Below are 22,564 nucleotides of genomic sequence, written 5' to 3' on the forward strand. Positions count from 1 at the left end.
CACCGCTGAGTGTGGTAAAGCACATCTCTCGGCTAGACATCATATCAGTGCTTCAGATTGAAAAGAGACATGCCGTTTCACACTCTGTAAAAGTCAATACCCCTTATTTAAAATGCACAAAAACACACAAAGATCCCTTCGGCAGTATTTATGAGTGAATTTTTCATTGCATTCCCTTGAGATAAGTGATTGTGGAGTTGAAGTCTCTTCAAATTGGGCTGCCCTTTAAAGTAGGTCAGAACTGAGACTCCAGTAGCACTGGGGTTGTGCGTCAACAACAGCACATGATGTTGTTTTTCTCTCAGAGTCCTGGCACCAAACACGACCGGCCATTTATGCGCCTTAACCAACCTCTCCAACTGTCTAAAAGCCCCTGACGTCACAGGCGGCAAACACCTCGCCAAGGAATGCCATCAACACAGATCCGAGTCATTCGAAGAGCCACACTGTAAAGTTCAGGTATATTACAAGCCATTTTTCAGTTGACTCAAATGCTATCCAATCTATGTTCTTGCTGCACAGAGAACAATTAAATGCTAAATAAATAGAACATGTCAATAATTAGGCGAAACAAACACGATTTATCAGTCTAAAATACTACAGGCTGTATACAAGGGCCCCTTTTTCTTCCAATCAACATATCACAGCAGCTGATTTCTCTGACATCAACAGAAATGAGACGAGCCTACAAAGGGATCCATTGAAGTGGCGGTGTTAGTCTGGAATGAGGCAGGAATCGTGCCGACCATCTATAACTCAAACAAGTAAACAAAAGGTCTTTTAACTAAGATTCGAACTAAATTTTTGATATTTTAGTACTCAAGTAAAACATTTGAACATACTTGGCAACAATGACCTTTATACACACATACACACTCACATACATTAAAATGTGTATCTGTGTGAAGTCTCATGCTCATCACGGCTGCATTTAATTGATCAAAAATAGAGTAAAAACAGTAATATTGTGAAATATTACTACAATTTAACCATTTTCCATTATAATTTAATCTAGTGATGGCTAAGCTGATTTTTCAGCAGGCATTACTGAAGCCTTCAGTGTCAAATGATTCTTTAAAAATCATTCTAATATTCTAACATTTCTTTATTAATGTGGAAAACAGTTGTGCTGCTTAATATTTTTGTGGAAACCGGGATACATTTTCTCAGGATAATTTGATGAATATAAAGTTCAAAAGAACAGCTTTTATTTGAAATAGAAATCGTTTGTAACTTTATAAATGTCTTTACTGTCAGTGTTGTTCAATTCGATGCACCCTTGCTGAATAAAAGTTTATAAAAATAATAATCTGACAGACACAGTATGCAGGTGGGGAAAAAACTGTTTCTCTCTTTAATAGGCAAAATTAAACAAATTCAATATCCTATCAGTCAGGACTCGTTCCATCGTGCCTAGTTTTGTGCCGTTTTGTTATTGGCGTGTTATTCAATCATTGCGGCAACTAATTTTCCATGAATGGCTTTTCTTTCGTCATTCATGCATGCAGGTCGACTTCATGGGCAGTTCTCCTGATAGCGTTACAGGAAATGACCACTGCTCCCTGCACTTCACCCTTTTGCCAGACAAGCTGCCAACTTGAAAACCGAGACCTGGATGTTTACAACGACAAGAAAACTTTGTGCATCGTAAACAACCACACGCCAACAGCCGTTAACCATTTATAAAGAGGGCACAACTGCGAGTTGCACATCCACTAGGGATGGTGTGGGGACAGAGATGCGGTTTTTGGCCTGTTAAATAACACTATAAGCATAACATAGGCATAAGTGGACGGCAGAGCAAAATCAGAATTGGCTTCGTTTCAAGGTTTTGTCACTCAGATCTGGCTAACAGTAGGAGATAGCAAGGTGAAATATAAACATTTCTTGTTGTGGCCCTTACGCCAACCTCGGAGTATAGCAAAACGTGGATGTCTGCGGTGACGTTTTCAAAAAAAAAAAAAAAAAAAAACCTGAAGCAAATGACATAAAATCTCCTAATAACCCACTTCAAGTCTATCTAGGCTGTGAAAATGAAGCATATGGGTGAGCATATTGAGGGACTGTGGGAAAAAAAGCCAGCGTATCAAACTAGCCATGCGTTATAGCACATTTAAAATATAAGCCTGGTAGCCACAGGGGAGGCTGGCCTCACTGCTGTTCAGGTCCCTGGCAGGAAGACAAGTTTCACTGCCCATTTTTTTTTTACTCCAGACTCCAAATCTATATTTAGCCAGGCTTTTCCACTGGTATGCCTTTCTCTGATCGTTAGCCCTGTTTAACCCCTATTTACAATGGGCCCCATATTGGTCAAGGCTCTCGGGAGGCCCGGTCAGTAAGGGCACGGCAAGCCTTTTACGCATGTCTGTCAAATGACACAAAGTGCACCCAACCAGCTCTGAGACCAGGACCGAGCTGGGCTCGGTATATGGGATATTCATGATAAATTCACAATGATTCTGTGAATCCGTGAATATCGATGATTTCAATGCGCATTCATTTGCCAATTAAGTTTATTCTTTAGACTAATCTCACAAAAAGAACAGAAAGACATGATTTAATAGCAAAAAAAAAAGCTAGTAGTCAGTGTTAATATTGATGATATTACTAATGAAAATGGTCAACAAAGGACATTTTGATTTAGTCAACGATAAAAGCAAAGAAAAATGTACAAAAATGATTTCAATTAAAACATACTGCTTATTAAAATATGAAGATAAAAACGCTGAGATACTAATAGTGCACTAACAATTGTTATTGTTTAATTTTTGTTAATGTTAAATGTTAATTGTTTTTTGAATAAGAAAAATCAAACAAATTAATAAAAAAATAAAAAAAAAGGACAAAATTTAAGTAAGATTCATTCTTGTCCATGAATGAATTCAAAACATTGATGACTGACTGATTCAATGTGTTGAAAACCTGCCTTTATTATTTTAACTAGATTTTAGATGTAATTATTTCATAAATGAAAAATTTGAACTTTGTTGAACAGATTTAGTTTATAATATTACTACTTTAATATTTATTTAAATGTTATTTATTTCTGTGATGGTAAAGCTAAATCAGCATCTATTACTCCAGTATTTTGTTCTAAAATGCTGATTTGGTGTGCAAGAAACATTTCTTATTATTATCAATGTTGAAAACATTTGTGCTGATTACAATTTTTGTGGAGACTGTGATAGATTTGTTTTTTTTTTCAGGAATCTTTGATGAATAGAAAGTTCAAAATAATTTGAGATACTGTAAAAATCTAACAATGTCTTCACTGTCACTTTTGATCAATTTAACAGTGATTTTACATCCTTTCTGAATAAAAGGGGTTTGGTGTCTACCTGACCCCAAAATTTGAATGGTAGTGTATATACTGAAAATCAACGAAAGATTTCCACTTATGTATGAAAGCTTAATTGGACAAGCTGTATTATTGATTGTACATTATGTCAATCTCAAGTACCTAGTTCCTAAAGGTGGTTCAAGGCTTCATGGGTGTAATGAATCATAAATGTAATGCATTAATGGTGCTTTCTATACTCAATTTGATCTAAGCAAGCCAGACTGTTATACTGTGGAGTGCTAGACACGTTTGTGCTAGAACATTCTCCCAAGGGCAGATAGCGAGGGCTGTCTGGAAAGTGAGGAGTCATAGCATGGCAGTGTATGGAGGGCCACATGCATCAGCACAGCTCTTGTGTCCAGCAACCCAGAAGAGGTTATCATATCAGGGTCAGCTGCACCAGCGCATACCCCACTCAGGTTGCCACCAAGAATGTAAGCAGAGGAGGAAACCGGAGAGGTCTTCCTTCCATGCCACAACATTGTTTTGAGGGCACCTAGTAAACAAAGATTTAACCAAGCCTGACCACGACTGCCCTGTTTCCCATTACTAATAATTTGTATGAATAGAATGACAAGCAGGTCTCTATGTGCGTTATTGTTGGGGTTGGTTGCCAGCTTTACCCCATAGCTGGTGGCTCGCCTTTCACCTCCTCCAGTAAATGTTTATCTGTCACCGCATATCCCAAGAAGTTGTTGGAAACCTCTTCAAACACATGATCGAGACTCAAAGCTTTATCCGTTTATAAATAACCAAGGTTGCCGATTGTTTACCATGTTCTGCAAGTAAACACACACAGCTAACTTTTTGTCCAAGAACGCAAATGGTTTACAATCTAACATTCTGTATTACATTGTGCATGCTTGGCTAATGTTTGGGGACAAAACGTTCGCCAAAAGAGAGCTAAAAAAAAAAAAAAAAAAAAGGTCCTATATTTATTTACACTAAGTATTGTTTGACATATATATTAAGAATATTATAAACTTATATATGTGTATTATATTAATTGTAATCAGCTTGCTATTTTCTTTCTTACTAAATATAAATCTGAACTATTCAACATTGCTAAAATGTTATCAACATTGCACATATAAATGCATAGTAAATAACAGATGGAAGATATATAAGGAGATACAAAAGGATATATATATATATATAGAGAGAGAGATTATATATATATATATATATATATATATATATCAGAGAGATTATGTATATATACACTCACCGGCCACTTTATTAGGTACACCTGTCCAACTGCACTTAATTTCTAAGCAGCCAATCACATGGCGGCAACTCAGTGCATTTAGGCATGTAGACATGGTCAAGACAATCTCCTGCAGTTCAAACCGAGCATCAGTATGGGGAAGAAAGTTGATTTGAGTGACTTTGAACGTGGCATGATTGTTGGTGCCAGAAGGGCTGGTCTGAGTATTTCAGAAACTGCTAATCTACTGGGATTTTCACGCACAACCATCTCTAGGGTTTACAGAGAATGGTCCGAAAAAGAAAAAAACATCCAGTGAGCGGCAGTTCTGTGGGCGGAAATGCCTTGTTGATGCCAGAGGTCAGAGGAGAATGGCCAGACTGGTTCGAGCTGATAGAAGGGCAACAGTGACTGAAATAACCACTCGTTACAACCGAGGTATGCAGCAAAGCATTTGTGAAGCCACAACACGCACAACCTTGAGGCGGATGGGCTACAACAGCAGAAGACTCCACCGGGTACCACTCATCTCCACTACAAATAGGAAAAAGAGGCTACAATTTGCAAGAGCTCACCAAAATTGAACAGTTGAAGACTGGAAAAATGTTGCCTGGTCTGATGAGTCTCGATTTCTGTTGAGACATTCAGATGTTAGAGTCAGAATTTGGCGTAAACAGAATGAGAACATGGAACCATCATGCCTTGTTACCACTGTGCAGGCTGGTGGTGGTGGTGTAATGGTGTGGGGGATGTTTTCCTGGCACACTTTAGGCCCCTTAGTGCCAATTGGGCATCGTTTAAATGCCACGGCCTACCTGAGCATTGTTTCTGACCATGTCCATCCCTTTATGGCCACCATGTACCCATCCTCTGATGGCTACTTCCACCATGTCACAAAGCTCTAATCATTTCAAATTGGTTTCTTGAACATGACAATGAGTTCACTGTACTAAAATGGCCTCCACAGTCACCAGATCTCAACCCAATAGAGCATCTTTGGGATGTGGTGGAACGGGAGATTCGCATCATGGATGTGCAGCCGACAAATCTGCGGCAACTGTGTGATGCCATCATGTCAATATGGACCAAACTCCCTGAGGAATGCTTCCAGCACCTTGTTGAATCTATGCCACGAAGAATTGAGGCAGTTCTGAAGGCAAAAGGGGGTCCAACCCGTTACTAGCATGGGGTACCTAATAAAGTGGCCGGTGAGTGTATATATATATATCATCAAAAGGGGGAGCGGGCGGTAATGCTACACTGTTTGCTTACTGCCACAACAGGAAGAAAATCAGAAGAACAAGAGTTCAGATGGCACGCAAGAGCTAGTAGCCTATACGCTGAGTTTCAATAAATTTTTGTGACGTGCTCCAACGTTTTTTACGCTGTTATAATGGGACAAAATCATTTGGCATTGTGCCGATTTGTGTCATGGAATTCTCACTACAGTCCAGTGATGAAATATGCGTGTCCTGGAAATGGGAAGCCCCTGGTGCCGCTTCACTCGCAGTCTCCTTGTCGAAAGGTGAAGTAGAAAGATGTAGATGGCACTTTCTCTTCTTCCCGCTCATCTTTCCGTGATTTCTTGACAAATTGTAATACTGAACTTTGTGAATCCACCATTGTCACCAAGAAAATGACATCGTAGGCTACGCACAACATGTTAATCAAACCAATAAGTTTGAAAACAGCTGTTGCATTTATCTGCGCAGCATTGGTCAATCCATCAATCAGGCAGAGTGGAGGGGGTTGGGGTACATGTAAATGTACTGAAATCGTATCAAACTGTGACCCCAAAAACGAGGTACGTACCAAACCGTGATTTCTGTGTACTGTTGTACCCCTATATATATATATATATATATATATATATATTAGGGCTGGGAAAAAATTAATCGTAATTAATCGCATCCAAAATAAAAGTTTTGTTTACATAATATATGTGTGTGTAGTGTGTATAATTATTTTGTATATATAAATACACACATATGCATGTATATATTTAAGAAATATTCGCATGTATATACTGTATATATATTTATACATCATTTATATTATATATAAATATACATATTTTTATATTAATAACACATTTTTCTTAAATATATACATGCATGTGTGTGTATTTATATATACAAAATAATTATACACACTACACACACATATTTTATGTAAACAAAACTTTTATTTTGGATGCGATTAATCACGATTAATTTTTTCCCAGCCCTAATATATATATATATATATATACACACACACAGAAATGTGGTGGGAAAAAGCAACAAAAAAGTAGAAAGAAAAGCTAGGAATTTCAGTAGTATGTTCCTGCACAACCGGAGGCTGCAGGTTCAGGACCCCAGTTCTAGGACCGCAGTTCCAGGACCCTAGTTTTCTGTTTCAGCGCTACCTACCGAATTGGATGATATAGCGGCGGCTGCGCTTTCAGGACCGCAGTTCTAGGATCCAGGTGGTTTAGTTTGTACATAGTATCAAGATCCACCTATTATATTGTCTTGTTAGAAAAAATACATATATTTTAACAAATAAGATTATGGAATAGAAAAGCTCCTGCAGCAGGTGGATTAGAGCAAGTAGCATCAAGCTACATGTCACAATTTAAAAGATTAATATTACACTTTTACTTAAAGCTCACTTTAAACCACCATCAAGTATTTCTATCATATTCCTGTCGCGGTTTAAAATGGTTTTAAGTCAAAAAAAGATGTTGAAATATGTTATATTTAGCATTTTATATGCAGCTAATGGCTACACCTTCCTTAGCAATATTGTAAACATTCTTTATTCATATGAAAATATCTAAAATCACACACAAACCACATATACTCGAAATCGTGCATTTATTAGCTTCTTGTTTCAGGTGAAGAGATGTGTCTTAGCTTTGTTATCACGGAGGTCAGAATGAGGAAGTGTACACAGCAGATACACAGGAGCCTTTATTATGGATATCTATGCACAGGAGCACGTCATGCAGAAGGGCAGGATTTATTGTCACGTTGAACCACGTGAGATGATTGACAGCTGTATAGCGAATAAGAGAGCACTGAGATCATAACTGACGCTGGCGGATGCTGTATATTGCATGTATTTGAACACAAATAAACCAGAGAAGACGTGAATGACTGCTTTATGAGTGATGATTTCTATTCAAAATAACGAACTTTGCAGATTAATAATTTTGCACTCCTGTCATAAATTAAGAAATTAATGTCACTGCAAACCAGTTTTATAAACAGTGGTCAACTATCGAAGCTGGAGTCTTAAATCTTTCTAATGATGCTCAGTTTGTCCAGATCAAATAAGTAAGAGTGTGATGTTTTAACGAATAATGAATGTTGAACAACAATAATCTGGGGCCGTCTGTGATCTTTGCCACGAAAGAGGTTAAATGAGTGTTTTTGGTGATCCAGTTCGGAAGGTAGCGCTGAAACAGAAAACTAGGGTCCTGAAACTGCGGTCCTAGAACTGGGGTCCTGAAACTGTAGCCTCCGGTTGTGTAGGAATACCCTTCTCAGAAATTTAGGCACAGTAATAATTTTTTTCATTTCTCTCATTGAATGCAAATGTCTTTCAAAGGATGTGAGCCCTCAAAGACAAACTTCCACATACAGTAGCAGAGCGCACGTTTGAGTGTGTTTGATGTGTGCAGTGTGGATTGGTGTTTGTGTTGCACCTGTGTGGATCTGCCGGTGGGCCTCTAGAGCATCTTCCTTCTGGAACTGAGCTCCACACTGGTCACAGACGATGGCTTTCTCACCAGCTACAAGAAAGAAAAAAACAAACACATAAGTTATTCAATCTACATCCTTCTGGGGGTCCTCGAGTGCTGCATGGTGTCATAGCTCTTATTTGAACCCCAGGAATAGTTGAAATGATTCAGTGCCTGTGAGTTAGAAGTCTGCTGGATTCGCTTCAATAAAACTTGTTGGCAAACACAGTGTTTACAATGTGTTTTGGAGGATACATATGCCAGACGCTGATTTTGTGCGCACTGTGGATTTTAAGCAATGCATCATAACAGGGATTTAGCATTCAAGGCACTCTTTCAGTAAAAATCACACAAACGTTGTCAAACAATTCAAAATAGAAAATAAAAACAAGCAGCCATGCATTTGACATCTGCATAGCAATATCTGATGTTGCAACAGGACACGAGGAGGAACTGCGAGACCACAGGATGTTAATATACCATCTGATCTATAAATCAGAATTAAGCCGAAACACTGTATTGCATTGCCATTTACACTATTTATCTGCTCAATCAAATGGGAGTTTTTAGAAATTTTAACAGAGCTGTCAGCTCTCGTTGTTGGGTCTTACCACCTTTACAGGCACAACAGGAAGTCAAAGCTCAGATATAAAAAGCTAGCCAAAGTCCATTTCGCAACCACTGTAAAGTTGCAAAACGTACTGTACTCTCAGTCAGTAGGAAACAGGTTTTTCTTTCTCTAGCAGATGATGCCACTCAGCAATAAACTTTTAAATGTGGCACAAACAAGTTCCTCTTAAATGTTTAAAGAAATCAAACACCACTATTACAGTACCTGTGGTCACATCATGCCACTAAATGTTGCACATATAGTGGAACTGTGAAAGACAAACCTCAGAACCTGTTACTTTGGTGTATTCAAACTCAATGTAATGCATCAACCATGATGTTGCAGAAGGCAAGATACAGTGAGTCAATTGAATGTTCAGAGACAATATATGTTTAATTTTGAATTCAATTAGAATTCAAGTAGCAAAAGGATGCAGAATTGCAATTTGAATGTTGGGGAGTAGAATTAAAATCAACTGAAATTCAGAGAAATTCATAATGACAGATAGAACACTAAACAGACAGACAGAGACAGACAGAACTCTAGACAGAACGCCAGACAGACAGAAAGAAAGCCAGACAGACAGAATGACAGAACGCCAGACAGACAGAACGTACGTCAGATAGACAGACAGAACACCAGACAGACAGAACGCCAGAAAGACAGAACACCAGACAGACAGAACGCCAGAAAGACAGAACACCAGACAGACAGAACGCCAGAAAGACAGAACACCAGACAGACAGAACGCCAGACAGACAGAAAGAAAGCCAGACAGACAGAACGCCAGAATGCTAGACAGACAGAACGCCAGAATGCTAGACAGACAGAACACCAGACAGACAGACAAACAGAGAAGACAGACAGACAGACAGACAGATTGCCAGACAGACAGAACGTACGTCAGATAGACAGACAGAACACCAGACAGACAGAACGTACGTCAGATAGACAGACAGAACACCAGACAGACAGAACGTACGTCAGATAGACAGACAGAACACCAGACAGACAGAACGTACGTCAGATAGACAGACAGAACACCAGACAGACAGAACGTACGTCAGATAGACAGACAGAACACCAGACAGACAGAACGTACGTCAGATAGACAGACAGAACACCAGACAGACAGAACGCCAGACAGACAGAAAGAAAGTCAGACAGACAGAACGCCAGAATGCTAGACAGACAGAACGCCAGAATGCTAGACAGACAGAACACCAGACAGACAGACAAACAGAGAAGACAGACAGACAGACAGACAGATTGCCAGACAGACAGAACGTACGTCAGATAGACAGACAGAACACCAGACAGACAGACAAACAGAGAAGACAGACAAACAGAGAAGACAGACAGAACGCCAGACAGATTGACATTTGGCCATGAAGCAGGAAGGTCCAAGAACTAAAGTAGCTTGAGCTAGTGGACCAGCGGGACATTGATCACCACCTTAAGTGGCAGAGAGGGAGAAGCCAGACCCTACAACCCACCCCACAACATAAACGACAGCTTATTGAAGCAGGTCATTATCTCACAGGGGGTGACAACATCCAGCCACCCAGCAGGAGAGTGCTTCCAGTCCCAGCAAAAGTCATGGAATTAAAGCGATAAATTCTAGCCTCTCCCTTCAATAGCGACTTTCTTGTTAAGCATGACAGAAATGTGTTAAGAAAAAACACCTTCCTCAAATTTGGCAGCAATCATACCCCACTTTTAAACCCCTTCCCACCAAAGACAAAAAGAGAGAGGAAGATCTAGAAATAACTGCCTCTCCAGCAAAAAAAAAAGAAACAAACAAAAAAAGAGAAATCGCTCTCTAGCAACTCCCACTTCCTCCCCTCCTTCTCTTGAAGTTGCCACAGCGATGTCGAACCTGACATAATGGGTCCTTACACAACCGTGGGTCCCAACAAGTGGAGGAGAGGTGCCACGTGCCAAGGGCCCCGTTCCTTTTTCACTTCCCTTCTCTGAACATATTGCACAACTGAAACCCTGGGATTTACTGTTTCCGAGGAGGACGCCGCGTCGATCGGTCTTGTTTGCATTGGCTGTGCACATGAATAAAATGAAGCGAGTGCAACCAGAGCCTTTTTTACGGGAGCTGCGGCAAACATCCAGCTTCAGATTACCCAGCAGTGGGGCCGTGCTGCCTTTGTTGATGAGTCCCTGAAGAGAGTGATACTAGAGCACAGCTGTAATGGAAAGACCTGTGAACAAGCACATTGTCTAATGCTATAAAGGTGGATTCTCATCACACACTCTGATCAGACGCCCCCCCTTGTCGCTTGGAAGCAGGAACATGAGTAGACAAATACAGCACAAACAAAAAAAAAAATACCCTTGCTGTTCGGTGAGTCTACACAAACGCGTTATATAAGACAGCACACTCCGTAAAAAAAAAAAAAAAAAAGAGCTAAAAAAATCCATATAAAAAGGAAAAACAGTCCCGTCAGAACAATGAGTACAGACAGCGTGCTCTCCCTTTTCCTTTAGCGGTAACGAGCTGTGCTGTACAGTTTTATTTACACTGTCCTCTTATCAGTCACAGAACAGTACGGAGACTGCCAATTGGAAAGGACAGCCAGGAACTGTGTGTTCCCTCACGACTAGATGTGTACCGCAGGCAGAGTGATTTTTTTTATCAACCAAGACAAAAATGCTGGGAGACTGCCAGATTCCCCTCTTAAAAATGCACACGTTCACGCAAGCATGCCGGCGTAGACGCATGGATGAGTTTATTTGTATAGCGTTGTCAGGTGAGCCACTGGCTCCTAAAATTTAGCATTTCAGAGCCAACTGACTTTTTTAGCAGCCAAAGTACAGAATCGCTTGATATGGATGTTGTTCAGAAGTGCTGTTGTTATATCACAATCTATTGCAGGGATTGAGTGTTTACATGTACATATATGCACACACACACACACAGTTAGATCAGCTGGTATTTGTAAAAGCATTGCAGAAGACAAGTACTTGTGTATACTTTTTTTTTTTTTTACTGATGAACAAAGTCTAATATTTTATAGCAAATTTTATTTGTTATTTTATTGTAACAAATTTGATGAATTGGATGTTTTATGTTATGTTTAGTCTTATGTTCAGTCTGACAAATCTAATTGTACACATAACAGTAATGGCTCTGTGTTCATTTTCAATCAGACATAATTGAAAAATGGTTCACAGTTCAGTAAAGGACTCCGTTGAGAACTCAGTAAAGGCTCTGAACGATTCAGAGCAAATGAGTCTGATTCAAACCACTAACTTCATTGGAAGTATGTTTAATGAATTGTTTAAATTGAATCATTAAAAAGAACCATTCATAAGTCATTGTGTGTTGCATTGGACCAAAGCTTTGATGCCTTGTTATTTGCAAACAAAAGACACTTTAAAATGTGATTAACTAGGGTCATCCCACGTGACGATATCTGACGAAATTACATGTAGATGCACTGATTTTCACAAATAGATCTAGATTTTCCCTTTTTTTCTGTAACCGTATACACAGACACACAGCTCGAGAAATAGAGCAGCACAGATTCAATTTCCAGACACTATACAGTAGATTACGCTCAGAAAATGAAGAGAAGTCAGCTGGTTAATATTTATATAGCCTTCACAGAGAACAGAAAGAATAGCAAAGGAGATAAACACTGAGGATATCTAGGCTTCTTCTGATAGCTTCACGGTCTGGTGCACAGACAGAGGACGTCTTGGGACAGACCAAAGCAGACAAATATTGACTTGCTAAACACACTTTCACATCAAAGACTTCTAAATTTATCTGCTCAAAATGAACACAGTGTTGCACATTCATTCACTTGTTTTTTAGCCTGCATTAAAGCTCTTAATCCATTTTGCCAGTAGACCAATTTATCTGGCCGGCAGGTCACACTCAGTCCAGCTTTTTTTCTCTCTCAATGTACAAAACAGTCATTTCAGCTGTCTAGCCCGAGATATGCTCAGGGCATTTCAGTTTACAAAGATGCACATACACATACAAGCTGGAGACCTATTAGTAACATGTAGACGGATGCCTATGCAGTGTGTGGGACTCTTGAACACATGCCGTCCAATCCACATGCAGAAACAAAACAAATATCAGCAACAGGATAATGCCTGTGTATGACCCTGGTGTGCAGCAAGCTAACCCTTCCACTGCAACAAAAGGTGAAAGGTTCCACGTGTTTTCCTCTTCCTTTCTCGCCTCTATTTTTTTTTTTCTTCAGGCAATGGTCCCTTAAATTATGACTCTGGGCAGCTTTCCCAATGGTATAGTTAGAGGACAAAGGGCTTTCAGAAGTGGAGGAAACAGGAGCTGGGCTGGGGAGGAACCTGTAGGGTTAGCCTGGTGTGAAGTGGCAGGAAATGAGTGGAGCCTCTAGCATCTCACCATGATTTGCCTCTATTTAAGCTGCCACCAAAACTGAGGTGGGATTCTCAGAATTGCTGCCTACTGCATTGATGCCAGCACATATACAAGGTGATGTTGGCAAGTATACAGTACATGATATGGAGTCAAGTCCAAGCCTGATTATTAATTACTTTGGAAACACTTTAAAAATAAGGTTTAATTCGTTAAAATTAGTTAAAGGGTTAGTTCACCCAAAAATGAAATTTCTGTCACTAATTACTCACCCTCATGTCGTTCCAAACCCGTATGTCATTCGTTCATCTTCGCAACACAAATGAAGATATTTTTGATGAAATCCAAGAGCTTTCTGACCCCTCCATAGATTGCAACATTATTACCACTTTCAAGGCCCAGAAAGGTAGTAAAGACATCATTAAAATAGTCCACGTGACTACAGTGGTCCAACCTTAATGTTATGAATCGACGAGAATACTTTTTCGACGACGCATGCGTATATACTGGATATACCAATACTGAGGCGGCGTTCCAATGTAGAACCCAAAACGCTACTCAAAACGCTATAAAGTCGCTATTTCTGGGTTTTTTTTGCACACAAAAAGTACTCGTCACTTCATAACATTAAAGTTCAACCACTGTAGTCACATGGACTATTTTAATGATGTCTTTACTACCATTCTGGACTTGAAAGTGGTAATAACGTTGCAGTCTATGGGGGATTAAAAAGAGATCTTGGATTTCATCAAAAATATCTTCATTTGTGTTCGGAAGATGAACAAAGGTCTTACGGGTTTGGAACGAAATGTGGGCGAGTAATTAATGAAAGAAATAGAGTTGTGACATTCGCGAACGAACCGATTCTTTTGAACAGCTCATAAACATGAGATATTTAAATAGCATAAAACACCAATAACAAAGTGAACTTAGTAGGTTAGCTGATTACCTTAAAAATCCAGAGATATCGTAGTTAGTTCTTACGGCCGTTAACACTTTCTCTGACAAGCGGATGCAATGAGACCCGTTTTCCGGTTTGGTCACGTGACGCTCGGCATAAAGCCTATTAGCTCCTCAGTTATAGGGGAAGGGGCGCACCCAGCGCAGGGGTGCTACTGCCTAACAGCATGATGATAGTAGTTGTGCACGCGCGCGCATCCTTTACGTGATTACTCCAGTGGAAAAAAAACCCTACGTGCCTCTGTCATTGGGTAGGAGCGGAGCCAATGACTTGTGCACGCTGCCGTCACATGGTTACTCCAGTTAAAAAAAATTTAACAACTTTAAACTTTACAACTTTAAATATTTTTTGTTTTTTATCAAAATGTTCTTGTGTGATAATGTTCTTGTGTGGAAGTGTTAGTGTTTGTAGTAAAAGCTGTTTTGCACAGAAATTCATTGTTTTTGATGTTTATTTGTGAGTAGGTATTGTATGAATAACATAAGTCAACATAGCTTTACACATACACACACTTTGTACTAAAGGTAAATCCAAAATAGTGATGTCACTTTCTAAGCAGAGGGATGTTGTGCAACCCTATGGAATATAGTCCACACATGACAAATGAGGTAATCAATATTTCAGAATAATTCAAACTCAGATATTGGTGTGTGATATCTGAGTTTTAATTATTTGACTACAAATCTCACCTCATCATTCCTCCCAGTGATTATTTCCTGGATAAACTGAGATGCCCCCAAGCTGGCTTCTTAAAACTGACTAAATATTTAAAAAGAGCCAAAAGAGCCGTTCTTTTGAACGGCTCTTTGAAAGGAACGGATCGCCAAGATCCGGATCCCCTCAAAGAGCCATAAATCCCATCACTAGAAAGAAATTTCATTTTTGGGTGAACTAACCCTTTAATGCATTAGGTATCATGAGCTAATAATGAAGAACAATTTTATAGTACCGATTTATCTAGTTTGATGTTGATTACACATTACACTACCGTTTAAACGTTTGGGGTCGGTAATGTTTTTTTTGTGTTTTTGAAAGAAGTGTCTCCAAGGTCACCAAGGCTGCACTTATTTGATAAAAAAATACAATAAAAACTGTAATATAGTGAAAAGAGAATACAATTCAAAAGTAACTGTTTTCCATTTTAATACCTTTTAAAATGTAATGTATTAATGTGGAAACTGTGATAACTAAGGATTCCTTGATGAATAGAAAGTTCAAAAGAACAGCATTTTTTAGGGGCCAAGCGCTGAAAGTAATTTATGAAATTTAGCACACTGATAGAGGACAGTCTGATCTGTCACAATAGCACATTTGGAGTCTCCAACTCAATCCCTCTAGCGCCACCAACTGTTCAAAGTTGCACTCATGTTTATGCTAATAACTTTTTGAACCGTAAGGGCTACAAACAAAATGATTTTTTCCTCAAGACAATTTGATTGGACACTATGACGTTATTTTTCGTCATGAAAATTTCTCCGCCATTTTGAATTTTCTGAAAAAAACTACTTTTTCTATCTTCTCCTAGGTCTGATTTTCACAAAAATAGAACCAGATCATCTTCAGACCATGCCGACAAAAAGTTATGCATTTCAAGTTGATTCGTCAAACTGTTCTCGAATACCTCGCAAACATATTTTCCGTAGCGCTTGCGAAAACAGAATAAGGCTGTATCTCCCCAACGGTTTATCGTATTCAGACCAAACTTGGTACATGTCATCACAAGCATGGCCTGAGGCTACATGCTGCATTTCGGCGCAGCACCACCTACTGGTCCGGAGATACGAAAATGGGCTATTTCTGCTCTTAACTTCTGAACCTTTTGTTCAAAAATCATAAAAGTGGTCTCGTTAGATTTGGGGTGTCATGTCGAGTCGAATGACATCCAATTTGACCAATCCCATATCAGCCATTCTGGCTGTCGGCCATTTTGAAATACGCACAAAAACGCTGTATTTTAACGCTGTAACGCACTGGCGTATCGTTATGAAACTCGGTCTGTGTCTTCGGCACCATGCCCTGAAAGTACTCAATGTTTTGGGGCAGTGCCACCTTTTGGTCAAAAGTTATAAGGACATTTCCAAAAATGCTAATAAATGTTGAATTAACTAACCTATTGCAATGAAACTGGTCTTAAAGGAGAACTCCGGGGCAAAATGAACCTTTGGTCCTATTACGCATTGTTACCTAGTCAACCGTTCCCTGAGATTTGTTTTCATGATTATCGGATGTAAATAGTTTTATCTCTAAAAACAGTTTAGCCTATAAAGCTAGTATAACGGTAGTATATTGGGCATAGATCAATGACAAATAAAAATCGCATGTTAATACCACTAACAAGGCTGAAAATAGCCCCACACTAACACGGTAGCATAATGAGGGTCCCTACCTTCAAACCGAAGCATTGAGAACTTTGTCAGTGTCCAGACAGTTTAATAAGAAGATATTTTTTACATACAGTCAACTTCGCGTATACAGACAGGAGCCATCTTTGAAAAGAGTCTCTACCAGTTGATCTACGAACGCCGATCCAAGTGCGCTGGTGAGATGTGAACGAGCTAAGTTGTGATAAGGTGAGCGCGAACAGCAGGCTTGGATCGGCGTTCGTAGATTGACTGGTAGAGACTCTTTTTCAAAGATGGCTCCTGCCTGTATACGTGAAGTTGACTGTATGTAAAAAATATCTTCTTATTAAACTGTCTGGACACTGACAAAGTTCTCAATGCTTCTGTTTGAAGGTAGGGACCCTCATTATGCTACCGTGTTAGTGTGGGTCTATTTTCAGCCTTGTTAGTGGTATTAACAAGCGATTTTTATTTGTCATTGATCTATGCCCAATATACTACCGTTATACTAGCTTTATTGGCTAAACTGTTTTTAGAGATAAAACTATTTACATTCGATAATCATGAAAACAAATCTCAGATAACGGTTGACTAGGTAACAATGTGTAATTAGACCAAAGGTTCATTTTGCGCCGGAGTTCTCCTTTAATAGATCTCTTGGGTCACATCAAAAACATAGATAACAATTTTCCCATATTTGGCCAAACTTCCTGTCTGCCATCTTGATTTGCATTCAATACTTACTTTTTTGAACTCCTCCTAGACCATTTGTCCAAATTTCACCAAAATCAAATCGTATCATCTCTAGGCCGTGCCGACTAAAAGTTATGGATTTTGTGTCAATAGATGAAACTGTTTTCATATACCGCAGCAGCAAATTTGAGGCATGATGCCAAAATGACTATACAGGCTTTATCTCTGCAACGCCTTGACATATTGACACCAAACTTTGTACGTGTCCGTCACCTCACTCTGACCACATCAATTTTGTATTTGCGAAACCTATTGGTCGAAAGTGATAATCCATTAAATCATATTTTAAATGACTGTTTATATAATTTTTCAGCCATTTCGCCTAAAATCGTCTTTAAAATGTCTTTAATTGCTCCTTGCTGCAGTTGGTCTGACACTTCCAGCCATGTTGGCATGTCTTATTGTCTTCTTGCGCATGGCCCTGATAATCGCTGCTTGCAGCTATATTTTGAAATAGTAATCATTTGTAACATTATACATCTTTATTGTCCTTTTTGATAAATTTATTGCATCTTTGCTGAATAAAAGTATGAATTTCTATAAAAAAAACACTCACAGCAAACTTTTAAAACGGTAGTGCATAATACATTAACATTTCTCATTGTATATTTAACCAACAAAAACTATAGCTATTAACAATGAAAAAATGTATATTTATATGTACTATTAGTATAATACAATTATTTACTATAATATACTATATTTACTATAATATTATAACATTTACCTAGATTAATGAAGTAAAATTTGTTTATTTTCAGTTCATGACATCTATTGCATTAACTAATTCTAACGCATCAAACCTTATCGTAAAGTGTACATCATATATACAACTAACCAAGCATATTATAAAGGTAAAGAGTAGGGATGGGTCATGATAGACGACTAGGTCATACGCATGGAGACAGACATATCTTTCTGTGTTTAAGCATCTCGTGCCATGAGAGTTGCATGTTTTAAAACTGCATTACTCGACTAATTGTTCATGCAACCCAGAGACAAGTCAATTTTGAAAATCTGTAAATTTGAAAGTAGTAAAAAAAAAAAAAGTGTTACCTAAAAAGTTAGCATGGACACCGAGAAAGAATGGGCAAGAAATGATCTGCCTTTGCTCTGCTGCCTGATCAATACCTGTGAGGTCGGCTGAAAACAGAACGATACCTCCAGCCCTCTTTTATTTATCACAGGAGAACCTGAGAGCCTGACCATGCGGTGAACCCTTTCCCCAAACGACCACCGAAACTTCAACCAACCAACGGATGCGACAATTGAGCCGTCTTTATAGTGCTGTAAATGCCTTTACTGCTGGGCGCAGAGCAGTGGGAGGCCGGTTCTGCTCTTTCCTTATTTGCCTTTCAATCCAGGTCCTGAAATATAATTGGATGGGTCCACATCAATTTAACAGTGGTTTTTAAACTGTGGTCCATGGACCACTAGTAGGATTCCTAGTGGTTGATGAGCATATTGACTAAACTAGACTAAACTAAAATAAACTAACTAAATGCATTTAGTGGGTTAATTATCAATTTTATGTTACGGTCAATCATGTGAAAAATTGACGCCCACTGATGTCAAGTGACCTCCAATGAAAGGAAATAGAGAGTGAATGCATCTCAAGGCAGATACGAAAGCAGATATGAAATCAAATTGGGGAAAAAAATCCTGGGCCTTCTAATTTTAAATGATGGTTTAAGTACTTAAAGCGGTCCTGAGCTGTGACAGCGATGTGAGACATGCTAACTAGTAACTGGCAAAGTGCTAGCACAGTCAAATGAGTGGTACAGAAGTGCTAAGCAGTCAGTGTCAGGCTGCACATAGTTAACAGAGCCCATGTATGCTCCACAGGTCAATAACCTGTAAAGATTTAACATTTAGTGCCCATTATTTCCTGCTTTCAAGTCACACATTGTCAAAGGCACTCTCTAGTTTATTAAGGTCCAGGTCAGGAGCGTGGGGGAGGGGCGACGGGCTACACAACGACCTATGGGACAGCAACTAGAATGCAACCACATAGTACGGGTCATTTTTAAACTGTTCCACACTTAACACAGTATGCGAGAGGTGTTACGGTTTCCAAAAACAAACAAAAAAAATCTAAATTTTCAAAAGAACAGCAAATAAGGCGGCAAGTTTGAGTGACTCCAACATGGACCAAAAGGAACAACCACACGGAACGTGGTTCACATAAAAAAATCCAACAGAAAAAAAACAAACGGAAAAGCAAACAGAGTTTAACAGCTCTCAGGGACAGTCATTTACATTTTTTTATCCCTTGATTTAAATGGATTCGTCTGCGAAGAAAAAGTTAATCAGCTTCAGATTCAAGACTGGAAAACAATCCAATTGCAAACTTTGTGGTATATTTTGTTTCATGAATAAACGGCCATTAGCTCAGCGTGCCAAATGACATCAGCTGGCCCTGATTTCTCTTTCCATTATGTCACAAGATTTTTAATAATTTTAAGACAGCAGGAACCATCCTTGATTTAAAAAAGTAAAGGGGAAGAGAAAGAGGGTGATGGCAGAAGAAAAAAAAGAGGAAAAAGTTACTTCCATAAACTTCTTTTCTACACAAACGTCAACTGCGTGACACCCCCTTTAACTTCCTCACTAAAACCTTTTACAACGTCCTCACACTCGTTCCAGATCCACTGACTTCCTCTTCATCTTCTTTCGCTCTGTATCTGCACATTCAATTTCTGTACAATCACAGTTACAATATGCATTGACTAAACAGGATATTGATATAGCTACTAGCTGCAAACCTTCTGTTTTTTAACAAGCTCCTATTGGAAGCACTTCAAGCACTGTTTTATAACATGATGCTTTTCTAGAGAATTTTTTTTCCCCCACAATAGGCCCACAGAGTCTCAGAAGGTTTTGCCCTGTCAGTAGTTGCCCATTAAACATTAATTACTTGTGTCGCCGCAGACAGTTTCAAAGTGCCTGAGATGGAGGTGTTTTTCTTCAGCGCTGAAATTGTTTGGACGGCCCGGGATTAGTATTCTGATCCACAGACGTGTTTGCAACAGTAATAACACAATATCCACGGCTGCTTTTCATGTTGAACCTCCCAGTGGAATGGATAGCATAAAAGCAACCCTTGTGTGTCCTGGCTACTTCCAGATGGGACTGCTTTTATCTTTTTTTTTTTTTCTTTTACATGAAAGCGCCGTCGGCAGATCTTTGCTTAGCGTCTGATTCACTCTTCAGCCAAAATATGAAAGTTTCAAAGAGCATTTCATAAGGGAGCTCTTCCATAAATGGGATTCATAGCTTTTTAATCTGCACTAAGAAATTGATCTAAAAGTTTCCCAAAGCAATCGACCGAGCTAACGCAACACGATGAAAAAACGTGCCTTGGAGAGTATTTACTTTTATTGCTATTACGCAGAAAACAAATCGTATTTCATCCAGCATATACCTACTTGCAATGATGCTCTCTATGTTGTACTGACCCACAAATATGCAGAGGAATAACAGGATTTTCTTAGGTGACTTAAACAGTTCGGCTTATAAGACGTTTTTTTGTTCGTGTTAAGGGGGCGGAGAAGATGTCATTAGACGTCAAAGCATTAAAAAATAAAAACCTCACTGCTGCCACATTTACTCAAAGAAAATATGGAAACATGCTGTACACGTCTATACACAGAGGATATAAGATGTAAGGGTCTCGAATAAGAAGCCCCCCGGGGGTAGAGAGAGGGGCAGGCAGACACAGATGTGTTTGAATGGGATAAGCAGAATTCAGGCATTTATCACACAAGAGCACACACTCTGTCTTCATGGCCTCAGCCGAGATAAAGGCCAGGTGAGGCATCGGTGGGTGGCGGCACTGAAGGGTTTCGACAGTAGTGCACGCGCATGGCTTTGAATGTGTGTTTCACGCTAGAAGGCCCCTCTTAACCTGCAGCAGTGTGTACGAAGCCTCTGCGGTAGAGGTATGCCCGCTCGCTTCACTCAAACTCAATTGGACTGGCATAGAGCGTGCCAACACATTCCACCATTTATTTAAACTCTAGCAGCAGATGACCCTCTTAATCTTAATCTAAAACACCGTCACGGAGGAGGTGCCGTTAATGTCCTCACATCTACGAGATTGCGCTCTTTAATGACACTTAGTAAATAACTTTTTTATCCGAGAATGAAAACATCCAATTTAGAGACTTACAATCTAATGTATGCCTGCAGCTTCCACTCTTAAAGCGATTTCACCCAAAAAATCATTTATTCACCCTCATGTCATTCCAAACCTATATGACTGTTTCTTCTGTAGCACATATAAGAAAATATTAAGAAAAATATCTGTTTTTTATTTTTTTTTCACTCAATGAATGTCAACAGGGTCCACTATTGTTTTGGACCCCATTGACTTTTTGTGTAGACAAAAACAGTTAAAACATTCTTCACAATATCATTTGTGCTCAGGAGAAGAAAGAAAAGTCACACATCAATTCTAGGGTGAACTATCCCTTTAATATTGTAGAAAGAATTTTAGAAAGTCTACTAAAGCAGTGACATGAGTTTTGATGAATGGTTGATGAATGGGTGCACTGTCCGATTGCTCGGCACTCGATATGGAGCATGATGGTGGGAACTGTCCGAATATGATCTGAATGCAAAGTGGACAGTGATATGATAAATCCACAAAGGATGTCCTGTCTGCTCAGTGGCCCATCAGGCCTGGCAGAGCGGGTCCGGCCTCAACGATGAAAGAAAAAAACAAAACAAATCCATACTGGCCACAGGCTCCTCTCCAATCTATTTTCTGCTCAGCTGGTTTTAAATGAAGTTATTATGACTCATTAAAATGCCCGCAAGCTTGTGGAAGTCGGCCAATTACAATTTAAATTTAGCCTCCCCTTACAAACCCCCCCCTTTCCAGCAGCCCCCTCCAACACACTACCAGCAACAACACACCACAGCATTTTAACCACTGGCTCACAGCTGCAATCAAAGCCTTGATCTTTGAACACAAACAAAACCCAATAAACAAACAAATCATCATTTTTTCCAGGGACTCTGCCAGTACTGGAAATCTGGTGGTGGAATTGCAGCTCTTTTACCAAACTGGTTTAAATCAGCATGACCTAAAATGCCCCCAAACCCAGCTTGACTGATGTGTGCGGTAAGATCTGCAGGACCTGCAGAGTGGCATCACTCTGATGTTGATTAATTATTAGCCATTGTTGTGAATGAGTGACGAAATCTTGATTAGGTCAAGCCATTCCCTCATATGTATGTCAACAAAGCCGAGT

At 39.3% G+C, this 22,564-nt stretch overlaps 1 protein-coding gene across 3 annotated transcripts in view; it reads right to left on the reverse strand.

Annotated features, from left to right (window-relative positions):
* zbtb16a (zinc finger and BTB domain containing 16a) overlaps positions 1–22,564 on the reverse strand; it is a 123,244-nt gene that overhangs the window by 35,684 nt on the left and 64,996 nt on the right. For all 3 annotated transcript variants that reach the window (XM_056263043.1, XM_056263041.1, XM_056263042.1), the window contains exon 4: positions 8,239–8,325. In XM_056263043.1, the coding sequence (XP_056119018.1) occupies positions 8,239–8,325 (87 nt within the window). The remainder of the gene's footprint in view (positions 1–8,238; positions 8,326–22,564) is intronic.

Source organism: Rhinichthys klamathensis, unplaced genomic scaffold, assembly GCF_029890125.1.
Source record: "Rhinichthys klamathensis goyatoka isolate OS25496 unplaced genomic scaffold, OSU_Roscu_1.1 h1tg000197l_1, whole genome shotgun sequence".
NCBI classification, from domain to species: domain Eukaryota; kingdom Metazoa; phylum Chordata; class Actinopteri; order Cypriniformes; family Leuciscidae; genus Rhinichthys; species Rhinichthys klamathensis.